The 22,618-nt window shown below is 42.6% G+C and overlaps 1 protein-coding gene across 1 annotated transcript in view; it reads left to right on the plus strand.

Annotated features, from left to right (window-relative positions):
- Window positions 1-10,035: 10,035 nt before the first annotated feature.
- The window catches only part of ofcc1 (orofacial cleft 1 candidate 1), a 117,311-nt gene continuing 104,728 nt past the window's right edge, over window positions 10,036-22,618 (plus strand). The window contains exons 1-4 of the mRNA XM_046354879.1: window positions 10,036-10,087; window positions 11,637-11,770; window positions 19,107-19,173; window positions 19,522-19,704. Coding sequence (XP_046210835.1) covers window positions 11,666-11,770; window positions 19,107-19,173; window positions 19,522-19,704 — 355 coding nt within the window. The 5' untranslated portion in view covers window positions 10,036-10,087; window positions 11,637-11,665. The remainder of the gene's footprint in view (window positions 10,088-11,636; window positions 11,771-19,106; window positions 19,174-19,521; window positions 19,705-22,618) is intronic.

The following is a 22,618-nucleotide window of genomic DNA, read 5'->3' on the forward strand; positions in this document are numbered from 1 at the left end:
ATACCATAACCCCACCATGGGGTCCTCTGTTAACAACATTGACATCAGCAAAACACTCGCCCACACGATGCCATACACGCTTTCTGCCCGGTACAGTTGAAACTGGAATTCATCCATGAAGAGCACACTTCTCCAGCGTGCCAGTGGTCATCAAAGGTGAGCATTTACCCACTGAAGTCAGTTACGATGCCGAACTGCAGTCAGGTCAAGACCCTGATGAGGATGACACAGATGAGCTTCCTTGAGACCGTTTCTGACAGTTTGTACAGAAATGATTTGGTTGTGCAAACACACAATTTCTTCAGCTCTCCGAATGGCTGGTCTCAGAAGATCCCACAGGTGAAGAAGTGGGCGGACCCGAGGTTGAGTCCTACGAGTGCGTCACCCTCCTCTTCCGCTCGGTGTTTGATCATCCCGTGGAGCGCCTACTCCGACTACGCCAGGGATCTAGGACCGCCTCGGATTTCGCTCTGGAGTTCCGGACCATCACGGGCCTCTACCGGATGGAACGAGTCGGCTCTGAGGTACAGATGGAGTTAGCCTGCCACGATGACAACCTGTCACTTGACCAGCTCATCAGCATGGCGATTCGTTTGGACAACCTCCTGCGGCTCCGACAAAGACCTGCGCGGAATCCGCAGCCCATGGCTACACCTGCTCCGTGGCCAGAGCCGACGGAGGTGGGATCTGCCCGTTTGCCTGAGGCAAAGCGTGGGAGGAGGAGGAATCTTGGCCTCTGCTCCTACTGTGGAGAAATTTCTCCCCGACCTGTCCTCTATCCACTAATAGGCGAGGAGGTGACAAGCCACGCAATTCTCCTGCTCCAACCCAGGTAGGATGCAAGATCCCCCCTCCTTTTCTGTCAAATCAACCAGCGTGTTTTCCCATTAAATTGTCATAATCTCTAGCCCCTCACTCCTGTTAGCTCTGATTAATTCTGGAGCTGCCGGGAATATTTTAGATAGCGCACTGGCTACTGCAATACGCATTCCTTTGGTTGCCCTACAGTCACCCATTCCGGTTCGAGCCCTGGATAATAGTCCAATAGGGGAAGGGCTCGTACATCACATCACTGTTCCCGTTTCTCTGCTGACCCATGGCAATCCTTCAGAACAGATCAACTTGTTGATTATAGACACCCCCACGCACCCCAATGTTTTGGGTCTCCCCTGGTTGAGTTGGCATAACCCTGTTATTACCTGGTCTGAGGGGAGACTGCTGGGTTTGTCACACTAGTGTCACGTGAGGTGTCTCGCGGTGTCTATCAACACCACAACGGTGGAAAGTCTGGACCACGCCCCTCAAGTGGAGTTACCGGAGGAGTACCAGGATCTGCACCGGGTTTTCTCAAAGACCCAGGCTACATGCCTGCCTCCTCATCACCCCTGGGACTGTTCCATAGACCTACTGTCTGACGCTGCCCTCCCGAGGTCTATCCCCCTCCTATGCGGTGACCGAGGCTATGGAGACCTACGTACAGGAGAGCCTCCAGCAGGGTTTTATCTGCCCCTTTACATCACCAGCCTCCTCAAGCTTCTTTTGTGTTAAAAAGAAAGATGGGGCACTGGCGCCCCTGATTTGATTATAAAACTCTGAATAAAGCCACCATTAAGTTCACCTATTCTTTACCCCTCATCCCAACCATCATCGAATAAATGCACGGGGTGCAGTATTTCACGAAATTGGACTTGAGGAGCGCTTACAATCTGGTGCGCATTCCTGCAGGCGACGAATAGAAAACTGCCTTTTCCATGACCACGGGCCATTACGAGTATCTCTTAATGCCTTTTGGCATGTCTAATGCTCCTTCAGCCTTCCAGGCCTTTAGTAAACAAAGTGTTTTGGGACATGCTGGGACGGGGCGTAGTGGTTTATATAGACAACATTTTGGTCTATTCTGTTGACCGTGCCCAGCATGTCTCGTTAGTCAGGTCTGTGCTGGGAAGATTGTTGGAGCATATCCATGGCGGGAGTGAAGATGGAAGAGCAACGCGTCAGCGCAGTCAGGTCATGGCCCATCCCCCAACTCCGTGAAAGCAGTCCAGCAATTCCTGGGGTTCGCCAACTATTTCCAGAGGTTCATCCGGTGCTTCAGCACGGTGGTCGCGTCTCTTACCTCCCTGCTGAGCGTAGGTCCCCAGCAGCTTCATTGGACGGTGGAGGCAAAGAGGGCATTCGAGACACTGAAGGCACGCTTCACCACTGCTCCAGGGTTGGCACATCCCGATCACTCACTTCAAATCAAATCAAACTTTATTTGTCACATGCGCCAAATACAACAAGTGTAGACTTTACCGTGAAATGCTTACTTACAAGCCCTTAACCAGCAGTGCAGTTCAAGAAGAAAATATTTACCAAGTAGACTAAAATAAAAAGTAATAATAAAAAGTAACACAATAAGAATAACAATAACAAGGCTATATACAGGGGGCACTGGTAGCGAGTCAGTGTGCTGGGGTACAGGCTATTTGAGGTAATCTGTACATGTAGGCGGGGGCGAAGCCACTGCATAGGTAACAAACAAACAAACAGCGAGTAGCAGCAGTGTACAAAAGGGGTGGGGGTCAATGTAAATTGTCTGGTGGCGATTTTATGAATTGTTCAGCAGTCTTATGGCTTGGGGTTAGAAGCTGTTGAGGAAACTTTTGGTCCTCGACTTGGCTCTCCAGTACCGCTTGCCATGCGGTAGCAGAGAAAACAGTCTATAACTTGGGTGATTGGGGAATCTCTGACAATTGTTTGGGCTTTCCTCTGACACCGATTATTATATAGGTTCTGGATGGCAGGAAGCTTGGGCCCAGTGATGTACTGGGCTGTACACACTACCCTCTGTAGGGCTTTACGGTCAGAAGCCGAGCAGTTGCCATACCAGGCGGTGATGCAACCGGTCAGGATGCTCTCAATAGTGCAGCTGTAGAACTTTTTTAGGATCTGGAGACCCATGCCACATCTTTTCAGTCTCCTGAGGGGGAAAAGGTTTTGTTGTGCCCTCTTCACGACTGTCTTGGTATGTTTGGACCATGATAGTTTATTGGTGATGTGGACACCAACTCTCGATCCACTCCACTACAGCCCAGTCGATGTTAATGGGGGCCTGTTCGGCCCGCCTTTTCCTGTAGTCCACGATCAGCTCCTTTTTGTCTTGTAACATTGAGGGAGAGGTTGTTGTCCTGGCACCACACTGCCAGTCCTCTGACCTCCTCCCTATAGGCCGTCTCATCATTGTCGGTGATCAGGCCTACCACTGTTGTGTCGTCAGCAAACTTAATGGTGGTGTTGGAGTCGTGTTTGGCCACGCAGTCGTGGGTGAACAGGGAATACAGGTGGTGACTAAGTAAACACCCCTGAGGGGCCCCAGCGTTGAGGATCAGCATGGCAGACGTGTTGTTGCCTACTCTTCCCACCTGGGGGGCGGCCCGTCAGGATGTCCAGGATCCAGTTGCAGAGGGAGGTGTTTAGTCCCAGAGTCCTTAGCTTAGTGATGAGCTTCGTGGGCACTATGGTGTTAAAAGCTGAGCTGTAGTCAATCAACAACATTCTCACATAGGTGTTCCTTTTGTCTAGGTGAGAAATGGCAGTGTGGAGTGCGATTGAGATTGTGTCATCTGTGGATCTGTTGGGGCAGTATGCGAATTGTAGTGGGTCTAGGGTGTCCGGGAGGATGCTGTTGATGTGAGCCATGACCAGCCTTTCAAAGCACTTCATGGCTACCGAAGTGAATACCACAGGGCGGTAATCATTTAGGCAGATTACCTTCGCTTCCTTGGGCACAGGGACTATGGTGGTCTGCTTGAAACATGTAGGTATTACAGACTCGGTCAGAGAGAGGTTGAAAGTGTCAGTGACACTTGACAGTTGACCGTGCATGCTTTGAGTACACATCCGTCAGGCCCAGCAGCTTTTAGAATGTTGACCTGTTCAAAGGTTTTGTTCACACCGTCTACCGAGAGTTATCACACAGTCATTGAGAACAGCTGGTGCTCTCGTGCATGCTTCAGTGTTGTTTGCCTCGAAGCAAACATAAAAGGCATTTCGCTTGTCTGGTAGGCTCACCTCACTGGGCAGCTCGCGTCTGGGTTTCGCTTTGTAGTCCGTAATAGTTCTCAAGCCCTGCCACATCCGATGAGCTTCAGAGCCGGTGTAGTAGGATTCAATCTTAATCCTGTATTGACGCCTTTCTTGTTTGATGGTTTGTCTGAGGGCATAGCGGGATTTCTTATAAGAATAATACAGATGAGAACTATCTTGGTAGATAGTGTGGTCTACAGCTTATCATAAGGTACTCCACCTCAGGCGAGCAATACCTCGAGACTTCTTTAATATTAGACATTGCGCACCATCTGTTATTGACAAAAAGACACACATCCCCACCCCTCGTCTTACCAGAGGTAGCGTCTCTGTTCTGCCGGTGCATGGAAAATATATTGTCTGTATCTTCGTTCAGCCACGTCTCGGTGAAACATAAGATGTTACAGTTTTTAATGGATAATAGGATAATCTTAATTGTAGGTCATCAATTTACTTTCCAATGATTGCATGTTAGCAAGAAGAATGGAAGGAAATGGGAGTTTACTCGCTTGCCTCCGGATTTTCAGAAGGGTGCCTGATCTGCGGCCTCTTTTCCGGCATCTTTTCATCACACAAAAGGTGCGGATCTGGGCCTGTTCCAGTGAAAGCAGGATATCCTTCTTGTTGGACTTGTTAAAGGAAAACAGTTTCTTCCAGTCCGTGGTGAGTAATCACTTTTCTTATGTCCAGAAATTATTTTCGGTCATAAGTCTCTTAGCAGCAACATTGTGTACACTCGAAGAGTGTGAAGGCGGACACCCTGTCTCCCTCTGTCCCGTATCATCGTAAGAGTAGTGTGGGACGTGGACGCCGACATACGGAACCCGTACCTGCACAGTGGCCGGAGAACTGCGCCTACGTGCCCACGGGTGTGCGGGACCGCCTCCTTACCTGGGCGCACACGGCGCCTGTGACGGGTCATCCTGGGATAAGCCGTACCATCGCCTGCCTGACTGAGAAGTACTGGTGGCCCAACTTGGGACGCCCGGGTTTACGTCTCTTCCTGCTCCATCTATGCCCAGTCAAAGACACCCAGACACCTCCCTTATGGAAAGCTCCTTCCCCTGCCGGTTCCACAACGACCCTGGTCTCACCTCTCGGTGGACTTTGTCACTGACCTTCCCTCCTCCCAGGGGAACACCACCGTTCCCATTGTTATGGACCGGTTTTCCAAAGCTTGTCGCCTGTTCCTCTGCCTGGGCTCCCGTCGGCCATGCAAAGGCTATTTTTATGCATGTTTTCCGGCACTACGGGATCCCGGGGTACATTGTGTCAGATCGTGGCCCTCAGTTCACTTCACGTGTATGGAAAGCATTCATGGAATGCCTGGGGGGTCACGGTCAGACTCACCTCCGGGTACCGTCCTCAAGCTAATGGGCAGGTGGAGAGGGGCAATCAGGAAGTGGGCAGGTTCCTGAGGTGTTACTGTCAGGACCGGCCGGGAAAGTGAGCGGATTTTCTTGGGCTGAGTACGCGCAGAATTCCCTCCACCACTCCTCCACTAACCTCACTCCTTTCCAGATCGTGTTGGGGTACCAGCCGTCCCTGGCACCTTGGCATCCAAGCCAGACCGAGGCCACTGCGGTGGACGAGTGGTTTTGGCACGCTGAAGAGACCTGGAATGCTGAACACACTCGCCTCCAGCGGGCCATGCCTCGGCACAAGGAAAAGGCCGACCACCACCGCAGTGAGGTGCCTATCTTCTCTCCAGGCGACCGGGTCTGGCTCTCCACCCTCCCTCCGCCTGCCCTGCCGGAAGTTGAGTCCGCAGTTTGTGGGGCCGTTAAAGTCCTGAAGAGGGTTAATTAAGTAATGTACCGTTTGCAACTCCCTTCTGAATACCGCATTAACCTGACTTTTTATGTGTCTCTCATCAGGCCAGTGGTGCCTGGTCCCCTCGCTGAGGGTGGACCCAGTGACGCCCTGCCTCCTCCTCTGGACATCGAGGGAGGTCCGGCATACTCAGTCCGTGAAGTCCTGGATTCGAGGCGTCGGGCGCTGGCTTCTCCAGAACCTCATCGACTGAAAGGGGTACGGCCCATGGAAGCGGTGCTGGGTTCCTGCGGTGGATATCCTGGACGCGTCGCTGACCAGGGATTTTCACTGTCGGCACCTGACCGACCCGTACTGCGTCCCTGTGGTCGTCCCCGAAGCCGGTGTCGTCCCGCTGCGGGTGCAGCATGTCAGGGGGAGGGGTACTGTCATGGATCCCCACTGTATTGCTGCTCATTCCGTTCACCAGCTCCGGAGGTCTACGTCACCAGCCTTCTAGGAGTCACTGAACTGGAATCATTACCACCAAACCCGGACTGTCTTGTCTCATTACGTACACCTGGTTACCATTCCCCCTGATTAGTATGTGTATATATATGTGCCCTCTGTTCCCCATTGTCCTTGTCGGTTATTGTTACCATGTCCGTTGGTCTTGTGAGCACCTGTGCTGTTGTATCGGCTTCCATGCTACGTGTTATTGTGCACTTGTTTTACGGGTCTCGGGTGTTATTTAGAGGTTTACACCTCGCTCTTTTGTTTGGGTGGAGAAAATAAAAAACCCTATTACGTATTCCTGCGCTTGTCTCCTATCATTATACAGTGCGACATAGAGGTCCTGGGGTGGCGTAGTTACACGTGGTCTGCAGTTGTGAGGCCGGTTGGACATACTGACAAATTCCCTAAAACGACGTTGGAGGCAGAGAAATTAACATTACATTCTCTAGCTACAGCTCTGGTGGACATTCCTGCAGTCAACATGCCAATTGCACGCTCCCTCAAAACTTGAGACATTTGTGGCATTGTGTTGTGTGACAAAACTGTACATTTTAGAGTGGCCTTTTATTGTCCCACGCACAAGATGCACCTGCGTAATGGTCATGCTATTTAATCAGCTTCTTCACTTTACATGTTGCATTCATATTTTTGTTCAGTATTGTTAAAACAACAAGATTTTTTTTTACAGTGTACTGTTTGACCTTGTATATAAACTACAAAAAGTGCAGAAATCAATTGCTCCTCTCTGAAGATGCCGCAATATAATATTTTGGAGCTGTGAACAAAGAAAGTAAGTAAGATGAACAGCTGTATTGTGATAAACCGTCACCCCATATGCTGAAGGAAAACAATTTCTATGAAGTGGGAGAAAAAAATACGCTTAATCAACTAACATTGATATTACTTCTGGCAATTAGGAGCATGCTGATAATGATATGAGTTTTCAGCTGTAAATAATTATGCTGCCTGCAGGCCATGCTTTAATTCTCCTCTGTATCTATAAACAATAATCAAACCACCGGGCTAAAAAGTTGGATTTGGCGGTTGCGGTGCGTACTGTAGTTTGGGGAAATGCTACTCAGTGGGGCCCTGTGGTGCTGCCTGTGGCAAGCTTGACCTTCAGGTGCTCTGAGTGCTAATGTGCTAGCACTATCGATCAGCCTGCAAGCAATCCCAACCAGCCCAATGCCCAGGCTAGCCAGACATCAAACAGCCAACTGTCTGCGAGCCTCTGTGCTATGACAGGAGGGTTGGGGCCGGTGGCTGCTACTGTGGCCTCTGTGGTCCGCTAAATGGGGACATTATAGGGGAAACACTGCAATTGCAGCAGACCACAACTTGTTAATGAGCAATGTATATTTGGGCCCCATGCAGCTTCAGCTTAATTGTTTATACAGTTTATACAGTGCTGCTGGAAGAGTAAAAAAATAACTCCAATGAATGTCACAGTCGGAGTTTGCCTAATTGCTATAAAAAATACATTCAAAATGCATTAACAGTATGTGACTGTGTTGACTGCCGTTTGAGTATAGCTGGTACAATGATGCCCATGCCACCCTTATATTGTAGATCATGCAACTATTAAATGCAAGTAAGCCTATAAAACTATTTCACTAGTTTCAAAGAACTAAAGTATATGGCACAACAGGGAGAACCTAGTTTCTTTTGGCAGGGAGAGTAAAAAAAATACTAAAAGCCTGACAGCTAACTTTACTCACTGTCTACCACGAGGCGTAAGTCTGCCAATGTCAGAGGACTAAGATGAAGAACATAATTAAGGAAACATATGAAAGCTGGAGCTGGGCTTGAGATTAATTAGCCACATGTCAATACTCTCATCAATACCCGATTAACAAATGACACATGGCCCAATGAAGGCTATTGATTCCCCTTGCATTCTGCAGCGTTAATAGGTTGAAGCTGATTCTGAAAGCTGACAAAAAAAAAGAGTTTTCAAAGTACAGTTTGTTGCTGAGCCTCGCCGGGAACAAAATAGCAAATCTAAAGTCTGAAATCACCCAAAGTAGCAAAAATCACTTGCAAATCTCACGCTATCCCTGTGATTGTTTTGACCGCAATTGAATGTATTTGAGAATTTCCATATTTTCAGTCTTTACCGTAATTACAAATGACCCCAAAGCAAAACCAAAACGAAATGAAGCAAAAAAGGACTCAATCTAAATTAATGGTGCCAGAACGGCCAACATCATAAGTTAGTCCCTTTATGGTAATGATAGTAATGAACACTTAGATGAGGGATGAACAATTCCTGTTCTAGAGTCGAATCCCTATGCAGGTTAATTAGGTAAGATAACATCATTAACCAGTCTCATGCCTACATTGAGAATTAATTGGATAAGATAGAGCCAGATCGTAGATTTAGGTCTATATTTAATCATTTAAACGATCAAGGACAACTAAGCTGGAAAATGGGCAGTCCAGATCGGTGAATGTCTTATTTAGATCACATATACAACCAGTTTATTAGGCACAGAGATGATGCTAAGCTCTGTAGTTTGGTGATTGTATAAGCCTAATTATGTTTTACTGAACAAAGGACTTTATTTCAGGAATTATATTATTGATTTGGTTCCCTCTGTTTTGTTTAGATGTTTTCTTTTCTTTCTATTGTGCATGTTCTTCACTTTAAAGGTAACCTGTACATCTCTGGAACTAACCAGTTGATGTCTAATGTACATTGTCCAATATAAATGAGGTGAATGTTAGTTTATCATATTATTCATGATCAAACATGGTAACATGGATTCAAAATCACTAAAAGAAACAAAGAAACAAACAAAGGTATTTCTCATGCAAGCAATCTCTCTCCCTCAGATGAAAAGGCCACTGACGGCCTAGGTAGTTCCTCAGTAATAAATAACAAAGCTAGGGCTGTTTCTTCTTGTGGAGACATTAGCCATGCCCTGTGCCTATTGTGAAGGAAGCAATCTGCTGTGTTTTGTACCTATTCTTCACACCAGGTTGTAATGCACTCCAGGTTTTCTTTGTGACAAGAATGTTTATATGAACCATCCTAAATAATTCATGGGGAACCTTTGTGTAAATTGTCATACTGCATAATGAATGTTTACAAAGCTGTATGATGACTTTACCTTGGATGGGACCTCATTACTGTAATTGATGTTGAGAAGTAGCAAAGTCATAATATCGCTCCTCCCTGGAAATACAGTGGTGGTGAAATCTCTTTGAAAGGTTGTCTGAAACCATGCAGATCTGCTCTGCATAAATAATAAATCAACATTTAAAATACCAACGGTGGTGCCATCTGGCAGATGTAGCCTACCCGTTGCTGAAACCTTATCTTTGCACTCAACAGTTACACCAAACAGTAACAGTGTTGCTCACGTGCTCATAATTTGCTGTTGTTTCCCGTTTGCCCAAATTTTGAATTATAGTATCAACGTAATAGTTACTAACACCAACGTTATAGCCATACTGCCAGATGAAAGGAAATATACTTTGAATTCGACACCTGGGATAATGTAATTTAGGCCCTTTGTACGCTATTTAGACACAACACCGTTCTCAATTAATTATGTTTATATTTTACGAAAAACTCAGGATACATTGATAAACATTTGAAAGCTCAAGCAGGACATTTTGATACTCACCTGTAGTAATGACCTCAGCATGTGGGGTAGCAACGTCACCATCACCTTGGCTACAGGATCCTGTCTTGGTGAAGGCCGGGTAGAGTTCGGGGGGAGAGAGGCAGGCAAAACCGTGTCAGGTAATTTATTCTAAAATCCTATTCCTGTTGCATATTCGCATGTTTTAACATTTACCCGACGTAATTTCAATGTAAGATAGATCTGAGTGATGCTATCAACCGACAAAATATCAAGTTTTATCCGTTTGTATCATGAGTTGACCAAGGTCTTGGCTTGTAACGTTAGACTTCTGCAAGAAATGTGAGCTTTTATTCGTAGACGTTTGAAGTCATGAAGTAGGCTACAAGCTTTATTTCGACATGTAACACAAATTCCACTCACGTGAACTTATTTCAACGTATTTAAGGGTACAGTTTGCAATTCTTGTGCTACCTTTGTCTGATGTTCTGAAATTGCAGGTGCCTGCCAGACTCAAGAGCGCGGTCCCATACCTTTGGGTCGTTACTATTTACGACATCCACAAAATCTTATGCCGCGTTCAAAACAACTGGGAAATCGGAAATCTTTGACTTCCGATTTCAGTGCGTTCCGAGCTCCGACTGGGAAAATCGATTTGAACGGTCATTCAACTTAGAATTCCAACTCGGGAATTCGGACCTCTTCACAGAGCTCCGTCTTTGCGACCTGTAGATCACTGACGTCATGATTTGATCTCGTATTATTCCGAGTTCCCAGTTGTTTGGAACGCGGCAATATACCCCACAAAGTGTTCTTAAAATGTGATTTCAAACTTTAACCCTAACCACACTGCTAACATTATGCCTAACCTTAAATGAATACCGAAAAGCTCATTTTTGTTTCCCCACATTTTTGCGATAGCCAATTATGGCATTGTGGCAGGTAGCCTAGTGGTTAGAGCTTTGGGTTGCTGGATCAAATCCCCGAGCTGACAAGGTACAAATCTGTCGTTCTGCCCCTGAATAAGACAGTTAACCCACTGTTCCTTGGCCGTCATTGTAAATAAGAATTTGTTCTTAAATGAGTTGCCTAGTTAAATATATTGTGGGAACCATACCTTTGACTTATCTTTGCATGCTTGGTTGGCAGCTCACTTGTTTCAGACTCAGCCAAACACCTTCAATTTCAGAACTCACACAGGTAGGTAGCGCTAGTGGAAAACAGTACGGCTAATAGGCATATACGTTTCATACCAGTTTATGTAAGTCTAAATAATGCATTAGTAGATGGCCTATTTCACGACTTTTCTACAAATAATAGCCTAGCTAAGCTTTCTGTAGGGTAGTCGGCAAGGCCTTGGTCAACTAACTCATGATACAGATTAATCAAACGTCTTATTTGTCGGTGGCATATGTGTGTGCAATGTTTCTGCATTTGCCTGCTGCTCAATCAATCCAATAATGTGAACTGTATATGGAGAATATTGTTTACGGGGCAGACAGCCTGCTGTTAAACAAACTGAGAAACAACAACAATATTGCACCTCAAGCGAGGCCTTGTCGACTACTGCAGGAAACTTCAGCTATTATTTGCCTACTATACTTACATTTTTTCTACATTAACATATAAATTCCACACGCATGAAGTTGTTTGCATATTTTGTGAAACAGTTTGTCATGCTAGTGATATATTGTTGCTCTCAATTTGCAGGCATCCCACATCCTGAGTAGGCCTACTGTATGCACTCACAGATCAAGTTCCACATGCAAGTGCTAGGTTTCGCCATTCAGCTGTTACTCATTCCATCCAGTTGCCAAGAATGTGAACTTCATAAGAAGAAACAGGTAAATACAATAGAAGTAGTTGTTAAGTCATCTATATTGATAACAGGGCCGGTAAATAGGCAATTGTCAAATAAACAACTGGGGAGCAACAATCAAATTGCACCTAAATGGCATGCAGGAATTGTGGCCCCTGTGTCCAAGACAAGATAAAATACATACTTAGGAAATAATTGTGGCCTGTGCCTCTGTGACTATGAAATTACATCCTTTATCCCTGTTGGTGGAAAACAAAGAATGTCAACCAAAAATGTAATGTCACACAAAGCCTTAGTGAGCGGAAGTTCTTATGCATAGCAACATAGAACAGAACACCCTCTCATTCAGGATTAAGGGTTGATTGAGCTTTGCTGAGTAGTTTACCTAGGAGATGATTCTTCTCAGGGCAGAGGAAAGGTAGGGGGTCAAATAAGTTATTTGTATCACTACATCCTGTTGAAACCGTATAGAACTGGGTTTCATTTTCTGTTAAGGTAATTTCACACTTTTCATAAGCTCTCTTTGGGTCCATTATTCCAATGGAGCACAAGATTTATTGGAAGAATGGTACATTTAACATTTACATTACATTTAAGTCATTTAGCAGACGCTCTTATCCAGAGCGACTTACAAATTTAAGAGTTGTAGTAACAGTTGTCATGACATGTGTTTTCTTCAAAGTCTGTATTTAACAGGATTTGATGTTATTGGTCAACACTGGCACTGTATGGCATGGATCAATTGTTTACTAAGCATGAGATAATGTAAGACGAAGCAATGAACTCATAGCCAGTCATCACTGGATGGGTGCTTGTGTCGTTAACTTCAACCCACAGAGTGTGTTAAACTCAAAGACTGTAGGGCGTTGTGTACATATATTTGCATGGCCTTTGCAGAGCCAGAACCCGAAGCAGTAATGAGTCAGTCATTTCTGTGGTTAAGAAACTGTTGGCAATCACATTACTTGGAGAACAGCGTTTGGCAGATAGAGGCTAACAGCTTTTTACAACCAATTGTCTGGGGCTCTCACAGCATCTCGTTTTATGACCTCTATAAAACATTCAACCACCCATCTCTATTAATAACTAAGAAAAACAAATCACCAAATGAAAAACATGAATTTGAAAACCGCCTTTAATTCAATAAAATGCACATGTACAGGAAATGCTACAAAGTAGCTCTTTATCCGAACATAGTCCTAATCTTTCCCTTATCCCAGTGATAAAGAGGAATGGAAAGGAATAGATGCAGCTGGAAATATAATTAAATAGTTCCAACAACTGAGAAAAATAATAACTATTTAGTTATAGCCCATATTAAGGTGTAAGGATATCCCGTGGTCTTTCCTTTCTAGTGTGTGTAATGTGGACTACACACTGGATCGCTTTCACCTGGTTATTACGCAGAGTGTCATTTGAAATAATTACAAAAACATAGGCCCACTTGTTACAACATACATTTCCCCTCACACATACAACACACAGATTCAATAGCTTAATGCTTTTCAATCACACCCAGTGGAGCAGTGTTTAGTGTGAAAAAGTGTAGCATTTCATCCTAACTCACATGGTATGGGATCATCTTTCACGTTTTGCCTGGGGTTTGTTTAGCTATTTCTGCAGAAAATTGTGGAAGCCATGTGAATTACCATAGGAAAAGGAGATAGAAAATACCAAATAGTATTGTATCAGATGTAAATAAATAAACTATTTGAATAATAAGGGCAAATAATTTGGTATCTCTGATATAAATAAACTGCACTTAGCCTGTAATTCTCCTAGACGCATTTAAAAGATTATAGTCTGTAGATCTAAACACAAACAACAGAGGGAAATTAAAGATATGTTTAGTACTGTATGAAATGAAGCATTTTGTGCTATAGGGTCTGCATAGGTATACAGTAAGAACTTTATGTAATAACAGCATACAAAAGTGTTTACTATATTCACTCAATTCATTTCCAACTTTTTACAAATATATTTTTTCTTTGCGATTCATTTAGCAATTTTCGTATGCACAGGTTCCATCACTGTCCAGGGATCAGAGTCAAATGCTCCAAGATCGGTGCAGTGAGCAGTCATGGACACTTCTGGCAGTGTGAGTAAAGTTTTACCACTAGCCCCGTAGCCAAATACAGGGGTTAGGCCTTCATACCTCCATTTTCTCTGAAGGTGCTGGGGCAGGCTGACCATTGACATTTCGCATTCCTCCAAGCTGCCTCTGAGATTTCAATGGGGATTGAGGGGTGTAGAGGGCAGAGCTGGGGCTGTGGAGAGTTCTCAAGGAGAGGGAACAAAAAGGCTCTTGGAAATCCCAAGGAGTTCCCATGATCCTTGGTGAAACCTTGATCCTTCTGTGTTAGATTTCCATTATTTGGTTTAGGGTGCACAAAAGTCCATATTTCAGTGATTTATTTTGCCTCTTGCCAAGGCGTTAAACAATGAATTTGTGAGATTTCCCCTGTTTTGGGAGTGAAATGTTTCAAATGGATTTGATAGTTATGATCTTTGTTTTTCTCATTATTCAGGCCCGGGAATGTCTGGTCCGTAATCATTGTGTATTCTGGGTCTGCACTGACATTTCTTTCAGCCTTTAGAGCAGCCTGTGGTGACATTTTGTCATGAAAAGTTTTCAAAGTCATATTTCAAGGTTCTCCCTGTAACATACATAATCTGTTAGCATCAAAGGAGCACACATGCATAAATAATTGACTAATTCACTTAAAGGGGCCAGCATAGATTAATTAAGCCTGAATACTAATTATGTTTTTCTGTCTACACCAACTGAAGCTGTTGTTTAATGTGAAACTGTTTGGTGGACAACAATTACCACAAACCTATAAGACTATTTATATCCTCTAAATGAAAATAGGTTTAGTTCCGATTTAATTTGAAAGATTATGTTTTGATGCTGTTGTAGGACAGAAATGTCAGCTAATTCCTATAATGTTTTAAGTCAGGGGGGTATTGTAGTATACACACTTTTAAATACATATACCTCTATATACTGTACCTTGTATTTCCATCATTCACATTTTGCTGATATGACTTTTATCTCAAACTGATTGAAAATAGCTTTTCATGCGGTACAATTTTTGAATTGGAAACTGCATATGTATTTGAAAGTAGATAAAGCGGGCCTACATAAAAGATGACAACAAAAGCAATTTCTGCCAGCATTGATTAAGCAATATGTTGTTTAGTTCAGTCCCAGCCTGCAGAAACCTTTCACTACACGACTATATACCTGTCACACACTTGCATATAGATTGAAAAAAGATTCAATTCCATTGTCAATTTAGATATGCATCCATTTACTCTGTGTGGCAGTTGTTTTCCTTTCATGGGCTAGATTGGGAGAATAGCCTGTAAACTAATGCACTATCCTAATGATTTTAAAAACAGTTGTTCAGATTTGGAGCTCTCTAATATAATATAAGGATAGAGACACAACACGTCAGCATCAGTACGGGCCTAATGTATTCGCCCCTTTAAACCCCAGTAAAACTCTGTCATTCCAAAGAAGCTCCTCTCGTTGACTCTGTGCCTGCTGCACAGACTGCTGTCTGGAAGTGGTAGGCTTTAAGTTGCTTGTTTCTGACACAGCGGACTTGGGCTGTCCTCGCTCCCCTCGTAAGCAGATAGGGATGAGGGAGACAGCTCAAAGCGGGGTTTGTTTACAGCCGGATAGAAGAAAACAGCCAGACGTAAATTAGGGTTGACGGTTTCATGAAGCACAATTGGTTGATGGCAGATTCAATGTGACTGGCCTGAACTGGGCGATGATCCGTACAGTATGCAAAATTTACTTTCTAGCTGGTCTGTGCCCACCAGCCTAGCAGCAGTCTTCTCCCCGAGCCCTCACAGCTCTGGCTTTGAATGGAACCCGAACTGAACAAGGCATTGTTGTACCCAATTCCTTTTGACAACAATCACATTCTTTTAAAAAACTTCATAGATTTTTCTTGTCACCAGTTATAAATGATTTTTTTCTCATCTTGACCACAAAGTAAGCATTTTTTTTAATGTGCAGATTCAATTAGGGAAGGAAGGGGCATGGTTTTGAGCAGTAGATTCCTTCAAATGACAACACAATGAATTCAGGGCATTTTTTACTTTGGTATTCAGGGCTTGTTATAATACACTAGAGCTTCTTGGCACATGACTCCAATACAGCAACATGCATTTAATATATTTATGTTCATTGGAAAGACATGTCAGAAGATATTTGCCCCTCTGTAGTTTATCCTGCTCGTGATGTTGTTAGAATTGGAACAGTTGTTCAGATTCCTAAAATCCAAGCTGGCAGAATCGTCAGATTATGCCACCACTATTACCTTGTTTTTGTCACTTGCATGTTTTAGAAATGAAACATCTGCATGCTGCATCCTGTTAGGGCACACTGGGTGACTGTCGTTGTGGAAACCAAGGAATTAAAAGAGAAACATGGATTCTGTTAGCTCTCTAAATGGAGTGGATTAAGTTAAGTTTTCTGAATACGATTTTTACTGACAATGACCAAAAGCGTTCTGCCCGCAGCATGTGGACTCTCCATGTGTATGTTTACTGAAATGGTTTACTGAGGTTTATCTTTAACAGGAACTGAACTCAAGACAATACATTCATGCAAATCTCAAAATGTGTTGACATTTTGTGGAAGATAGAGCTAATTCATAATTTGAGGAATAAGACCAACTTCCATTTTTAATTTAGCCACACCTGATGTGCAGATGTACATTTCAACGTCATGCGTTTGTCTTTTGATGTTGGTTTTAGTGTTACTGACGGCAGACTACAGTTTGCCTTTCTAAGCAGCAGATTGATGCACATAATACAGAAATACAGAACGTCCTACGACATAACAACAGACTCAGCTTGACTCATACAGATAGGGAAAACATGTCTGGAATAAGCCTGGGCAATAATGCAGCATTATCAAGAATCACATGACAACACTACATGTAAATGCACTGAATAAGATGTCTCTTTAAAGGCAGTGTTAAAGTGATTGGGAATGCTACATTTTTATATTTTCTATAGGGAAGGAAGCAAATATGGATATTTCATAGTAATACGAAGGATGTATAGTTAATTTAATTCTGGCCTAAGATAAAACATAATGCGCGATAATTAAATGGGATTTATGTGAGTTTTTTTGCCTTCCTCTTCAAAGTGCCTTAGTCTCAAGGGCAAAAACAATGATTTGAAAAATAAAGGCGTGCTATCCGCCCACATTGTGCTAATTTGATGATTAATTACACTAGCTAACTAAAGACCAGCCCCAAAAATGTCTCAATGTATCCTACAATACCACATACAATACATGCCTACTGTCATTTACTGTCAATTCCTCACCATGCTGCATTACTGCATATTCTATACAGTGTTTTTGAAACGTAAACAGCAGTTTCATAGTGCATTCATCTCAAATTGTCCTTCAATATGATGACGAGTATGGTTTGTAGGTTACCATGAAACTTAAACAACAAAAACCCAAGCACTATTTTGCATGCTGCTGCATCTTTTTTGAATGACTAACTCAGCCTGTTACAGAATCATATAAACTGGTGTTCATATACACAAGGCGATGTTCATTCTGTGTCATTTTCCTATTAGCAAACTCATTACTTGCTTCTCAAGTAGCGATACTATTATAACTTCCTCATTTACTTTTGGATATGAACCAAAAGCTGTACAGTATGTGTTTAAAAAAATATGTTCGACACTGGAAAAGGAAACTGAATCTCATGCTACAAACTCTGGTCTCTGGTCAGTGTTTTAAATGTTACTGTTCTCTACAACTGGGAGAAATTGATTGGAACTCAGTGGAAAGAGAAAATGGTTTTTAAATAAGTTACAATTAGATAACCATTCATCTCTATGGTATAAATGAATGTCTTGCTGTAGGGCTTGTTGGATGTAAAAACAGATTTACAAAACTCTTCTTTCCAGATTGGAATGTGTCCTCCACTATTTTAATTGCTCTGTCATTTAGAATGAACTCCCCCCCCTGCCCTCTCATACCCCTGATTTTGTCTTTTAAATTAAATATTGTATACATATACATGCTGTTCATGGGCATGAGCACCGTTCATCATCAGAATCTGCATAAATGATTTTTGAAATTGAAGTTCCAACTAAATGCTTTGAGGCAATAGCTAGAGATCTTAAACATAAGGATATGCATGTACAGGGAAATAAACATCCATAACAAAAACAACTACTAATGTGATTTACCTGGGCTTTTCTTGTTGTTCTTCTTGTCCACAGAAATTAGAGGCTCATCATTTTGTTCCACCATTTCTTGATTTCAAAGGGGATTTCTACATTTCTAGTTTCCATTTTCATTAGTATACCACTCTCTGTTGAATGACATTGCCTCCAACAGTATATGGAGCATATAGAAATAGCTATGAAACATGATGTCAAAATCCTCATTATTGCATTGAAGTGCTCATAGAGAAAGACCCATTATAGGGCCTACCGTGCATGTACTCCTGTAGGTGGCTTTCAGTGATCACGGTTTGTATTTCCCTCTTTCATGTATTATCTAATAATGTTATATTGTGGCCATGTACTGTAGACTATTGAATGGTCTTATCTTTGGAAGGGGCAAAGGGATGCTTCATCAAACTTCTTTGGAGCACACTGGATCTTAGCAAAACTATTTTCGGAAGAGTCACAATATGCTGTGATTAAGTGAAAATGTTCCATGATGCTTGGGGTTGTACATCAAAGTTAACAAATGGCTATGGAGCCCAATTACTATGGGGCATTCATAGGATATTATGAAAGGTTCGCTGCAAGTTTGGTTGTGTTTGGGCTTTGCTATGCAATTTGCTTTCTATCACATAAGGGATATTTTTTTTGCACTTCCCATAAATCGAGTATTGAATATTTTTCAAAGCGACACAAAAAAATAGCAGAATCCTTGAACTCTCTGATTTTAAGGACCATTTTTCTCCAGACTTTTTAGGATGTGTTCATAAGAATGTACGTAATGAGCAATGTGCTTGGATTTCCATATTCATTTGCACAATGAATCTCCACACACTCACAAAGCCTGTGTAAAAATGCATCATTTTCCAAGGGATAGAGTGTTGTTTCCCATTCATTTGGAAAAAAGGAGGAAGTATTTTAATGTGACCTTCATTACGCATTCGTGACAACTTTTCTTATTTATTTATGATTAAAAATGTTTCCACTCCTGTTGTTCAATTAGTGCTTGACCCCTTTAGCGGCGATGTAAATTAAATGACATTTCGGTGTCGTCCCATATTTAAAATACTGCGTTAGTTGCGGATCATAAATGATGATCTTCATTCTGCAGCTAATTTATTCATTTAACAATTTCCCTCCAGAAGTTACAGCAGAAGGCTCTGCAGCAACCTAAGCAGAAGAAATCCAAGTCGGCTGAATTTCTGATGGGTGAGCCCTGCTTGATGAGTTATTGCTCATAATTTGTGTAAGGATTAATTAACTAATTACAGACAAATGGCTTTGGGCTAAATTTTGCTCTTGCTTGTCAGGGCGCAATTTGTAATTATTTTAATCATTTCTTCTTCTTCTCTAACCCCCCCCCCCCCCCCGCAAGATTCAGATTTAATTTTAACCTAATTGTGTTTTAGTGACATTCGAGGAGGATGCACATCAGTATTTAGGGGGAGAGGAATCACTAGAAGGAATGTTCTGGCGCCATTAAATGTACTTTGGTATAATGCGCCACTTTTGACCTTCCTGTTGTGTTATGGTGTTTTTTCTTCTCTATTTTTGCAGGCGGAATGGAGGAGAGAGCTGTGGTGGAAGGCATTGAAAACCCTGTATACGATGGCAGCTACAGCACAGAGCTTTCAGCTTCTCAGGCTTCAGCAGGGAGAGAAATTCAACGTGACAGGCAAGATAGCACCCTTGCAGCTCACCAACAAAAAATGGAGCTGCTGGCCCCTGCCAAACCAAGAGGTGAAGCTTCATTCTTCATTAGCCTCAAACCCGTTGACAGTGGATTTGTGGATTTGTTCCCGATCTAACCTTTTGGGTTTCTGAGGGCCTGGTCCTCACATTCCAAAGCTAGCGTGTCCTAACAAGTACCCCTCATATAAATTCCACCTAACCGGAGAATGTCACAAGAGTGGGGGTGCCAGAACACCCTGATGGAACCAGCCTCTCAACTCACACTAACAGTATTCTGCCTTCTGGAGGGCTGGAGTCATCGAAGAGAGCATTTACATAGCATACCACTACCAGCATATACACACTATCTTTATAACGTATAGTGTACATAACGTCCCTGAAACAGAGCTGATGGCCCATCCTGCAGGAAAATATGCCCCCTTGTAATTTACTATGTCAGTGAGACTCTTGAGCGATATGATGTTACACACACTGTGATGCGTTCAAACATTAAAAGAAATGCCGGTTTGGTCTTGATAGGTCACACAAGTCAGGTATTTTGAATTAAGAGATGTTTTTATTTATTGAATGAATAATCTAGTAATTAATTGAAGCTTAATGTTAGTGGAGAGAACTTCCAACATTTGGCCATCACTCAAACATACACATACATTTTCTGGAGCTGTTGAGAATATTCATTGTCTCCTGGCTAAGCTTAGGATAATCACTATTAACGCTTCTTGGTTACTTTTTTTCATGGTTGTGTCTGTTCCTTGACAAAGTTAAGGGATATTAAGGGATCATTCTAAAATATTTTCAAAAGGTAATACTGCCAGGTGGAGTGAGACACAGAGAGAAAGAAACCGTTGGGGTTTAAATCACACACAGAATGTATAGACACATCATAACACATGATCATAAGCACTATAGTTCTCTTGGTATCTTTTTGAGTTTCCCATGTACCAAATTGGTGTATCCCACGATCACCATAAACTCATTAGTGTCTTTTATACTGAAGAACATGGAATTTTCCTTAGATCTGTTGTATTACAGTAGTTTTGATTCGTGGCATTTTATTGAGGGGAGCAAACCTCATTCAGGTCTAGTCCATTTAGCCCCCACCCAGTGCTGGGTAGAGTAGCACATTCGACGACAATGGTGCTACTGAGCTGATCCATCTGATACAGTAGATGTGGTGTCACCCATTGGCACGCCAGGCAGGGAGCAGGGCTTTTATGAATCCCAGGGAAGTCTTCTCTCATCAGAGATTAAATCGATAGCATCTGCCCCGCACGTCTCTGAGTTGTCAGGGAGATATCTTATGACTTGCACTTATTTAAAAAGAAAGAAAGAAAAAGGAGAAACAGTAATACTCTGAGGCCCCCTGTGTGAAATCAATCATTCATGGGAAACCTTCTCATTGGATGTGTCTCGTGTGGATGGTGTGGTGTGTGTGTCTGCCATTGTGTGTGCATGTGTGCAAGTGCATGCCCCCAAGACTTTCAATGTGTGTCAAAGTTAACACTGAAAAAATACCTTATAGTTGAAGGAGCTCTAAATGAATGAGTAGTCTCATCAGTTATGGATCAAGGCTTCTTTAGAAATGGTACATTTATATGTAGGGCTAATAAAATATGTGCATTACTGAGATAAAACGTTATTTCTACAGAAGTGTATCGTAAGCAATGCTACAATTGTCATTGATTTTGTTTTGATATTTATGTAATTTCCTCCCCCTAGTAAATGTAACATTACATCTAGAATACGATCCTAAGTATTTGATATAATTTAGAGTTCTGAATTTTCATTACAAATTGAAATAGAGCAACCAAACATGTGGTCTTATTTCTCCAACAGGCACTGCAGTTATTTTCATATTCAAAAAAGGCATATATTAAATCCCATTGCCAGTGCACTGACACACATAGCAACAGTCTGTAGAGCCTGTACCTCTATATAATAGATGCAAGCAGCAGCTCTCTCATGTTTGTGACACTTCTATTTGGTTATCCTCAATATCTTTCATCAAAACTGCCTGTTAACAGTAGATTTGAATGGAGAGAAGTAGTGTGGGTTATTGATAGCTTGCATGTAAGAACAGGGAATTGCTATTTTTATTAGAGGCGAAGAACTGGAGGACAGCCAGACTATTTAGGTAAATCAAAGATATGATTCAAAGACAAGATCTTTGAGAGCTGCCGCCATTATGCAAATGTAGATTGAAAAAAGGCTTTCATAACCTCAAAGCTATTGCAGCGAAATTGTTAAAACTGTGTTTACGACGTAAAGGGACTTACTTGTGAATTTTACAGTTAATTTATGGTATCACTAAAATTCATAAGTGCAGCAATGAATATACAGGACTCCAGCCTAATAAGCCTATTTGACAATTTGTAACTGGCGTTCAACAGTGAGGAAGGTATGTAGAAAAGCTTGTACAATATATTACATAAACACAAATAGAAGCCTAAAGAACTCTTGGTGGGTGGGTCCTATGCAGAGTAGAGGTCCTATGCAAACACACTTACTCCACATTTTTATGCATCCCAGCGTTGATCCTCTCCCTCTAATATAAATGTGATCCTTGTGTGCAAAAATGTTTTTACACACACCTCTTCATTTAGCCCCACCGAGTAATACAAGTAAAGCAATTTAGATTGAGGATATAGTCTGTGAAATATTCAAGCCAGGAGAATGATTTCAGGTTAAGAAAGCAACTCGGTGGGGTGTACCTGTTTTATTAGAAACACCCCTTGAGGTGCTGGATTCCCATAAATTGTAGCAGAGCAGCTTTGATGCACATAGGTCAGCGATTGCTAATAAGAAGTCAATGGGACACGGGTTAAGTTATTTTCCTTCTCTGCCTTTACTCGGCCCAAACCGACCGGGTTCTCCCAACCGCCGACCCCAGAGCATTTAGAGGGGTATTGTCTTTGAAATTCCAGGTACTTTTCGCTTGTACAGTTTCTCATTAGTTCCTTTT

This window comes from Oncorhynchus gorbuscha, linkage group LG07 (assembly GCF_021184085.1).
Source record: "Oncorhynchus gorbuscha isolate QuinsamMale2020 ecotype Even-year linkage group LG07, OgorEven_v1.0, whole genome shotgun sequence".
In the NCBI taxonomy this organism is placed as follows: domain Eukaryota; kingdom Metazoa; phylum Chordata; class Actinopteri; order Salmoniformes; family Salmonidae; genus Oncorhynchus; species Oncorhynchus gorbuscha.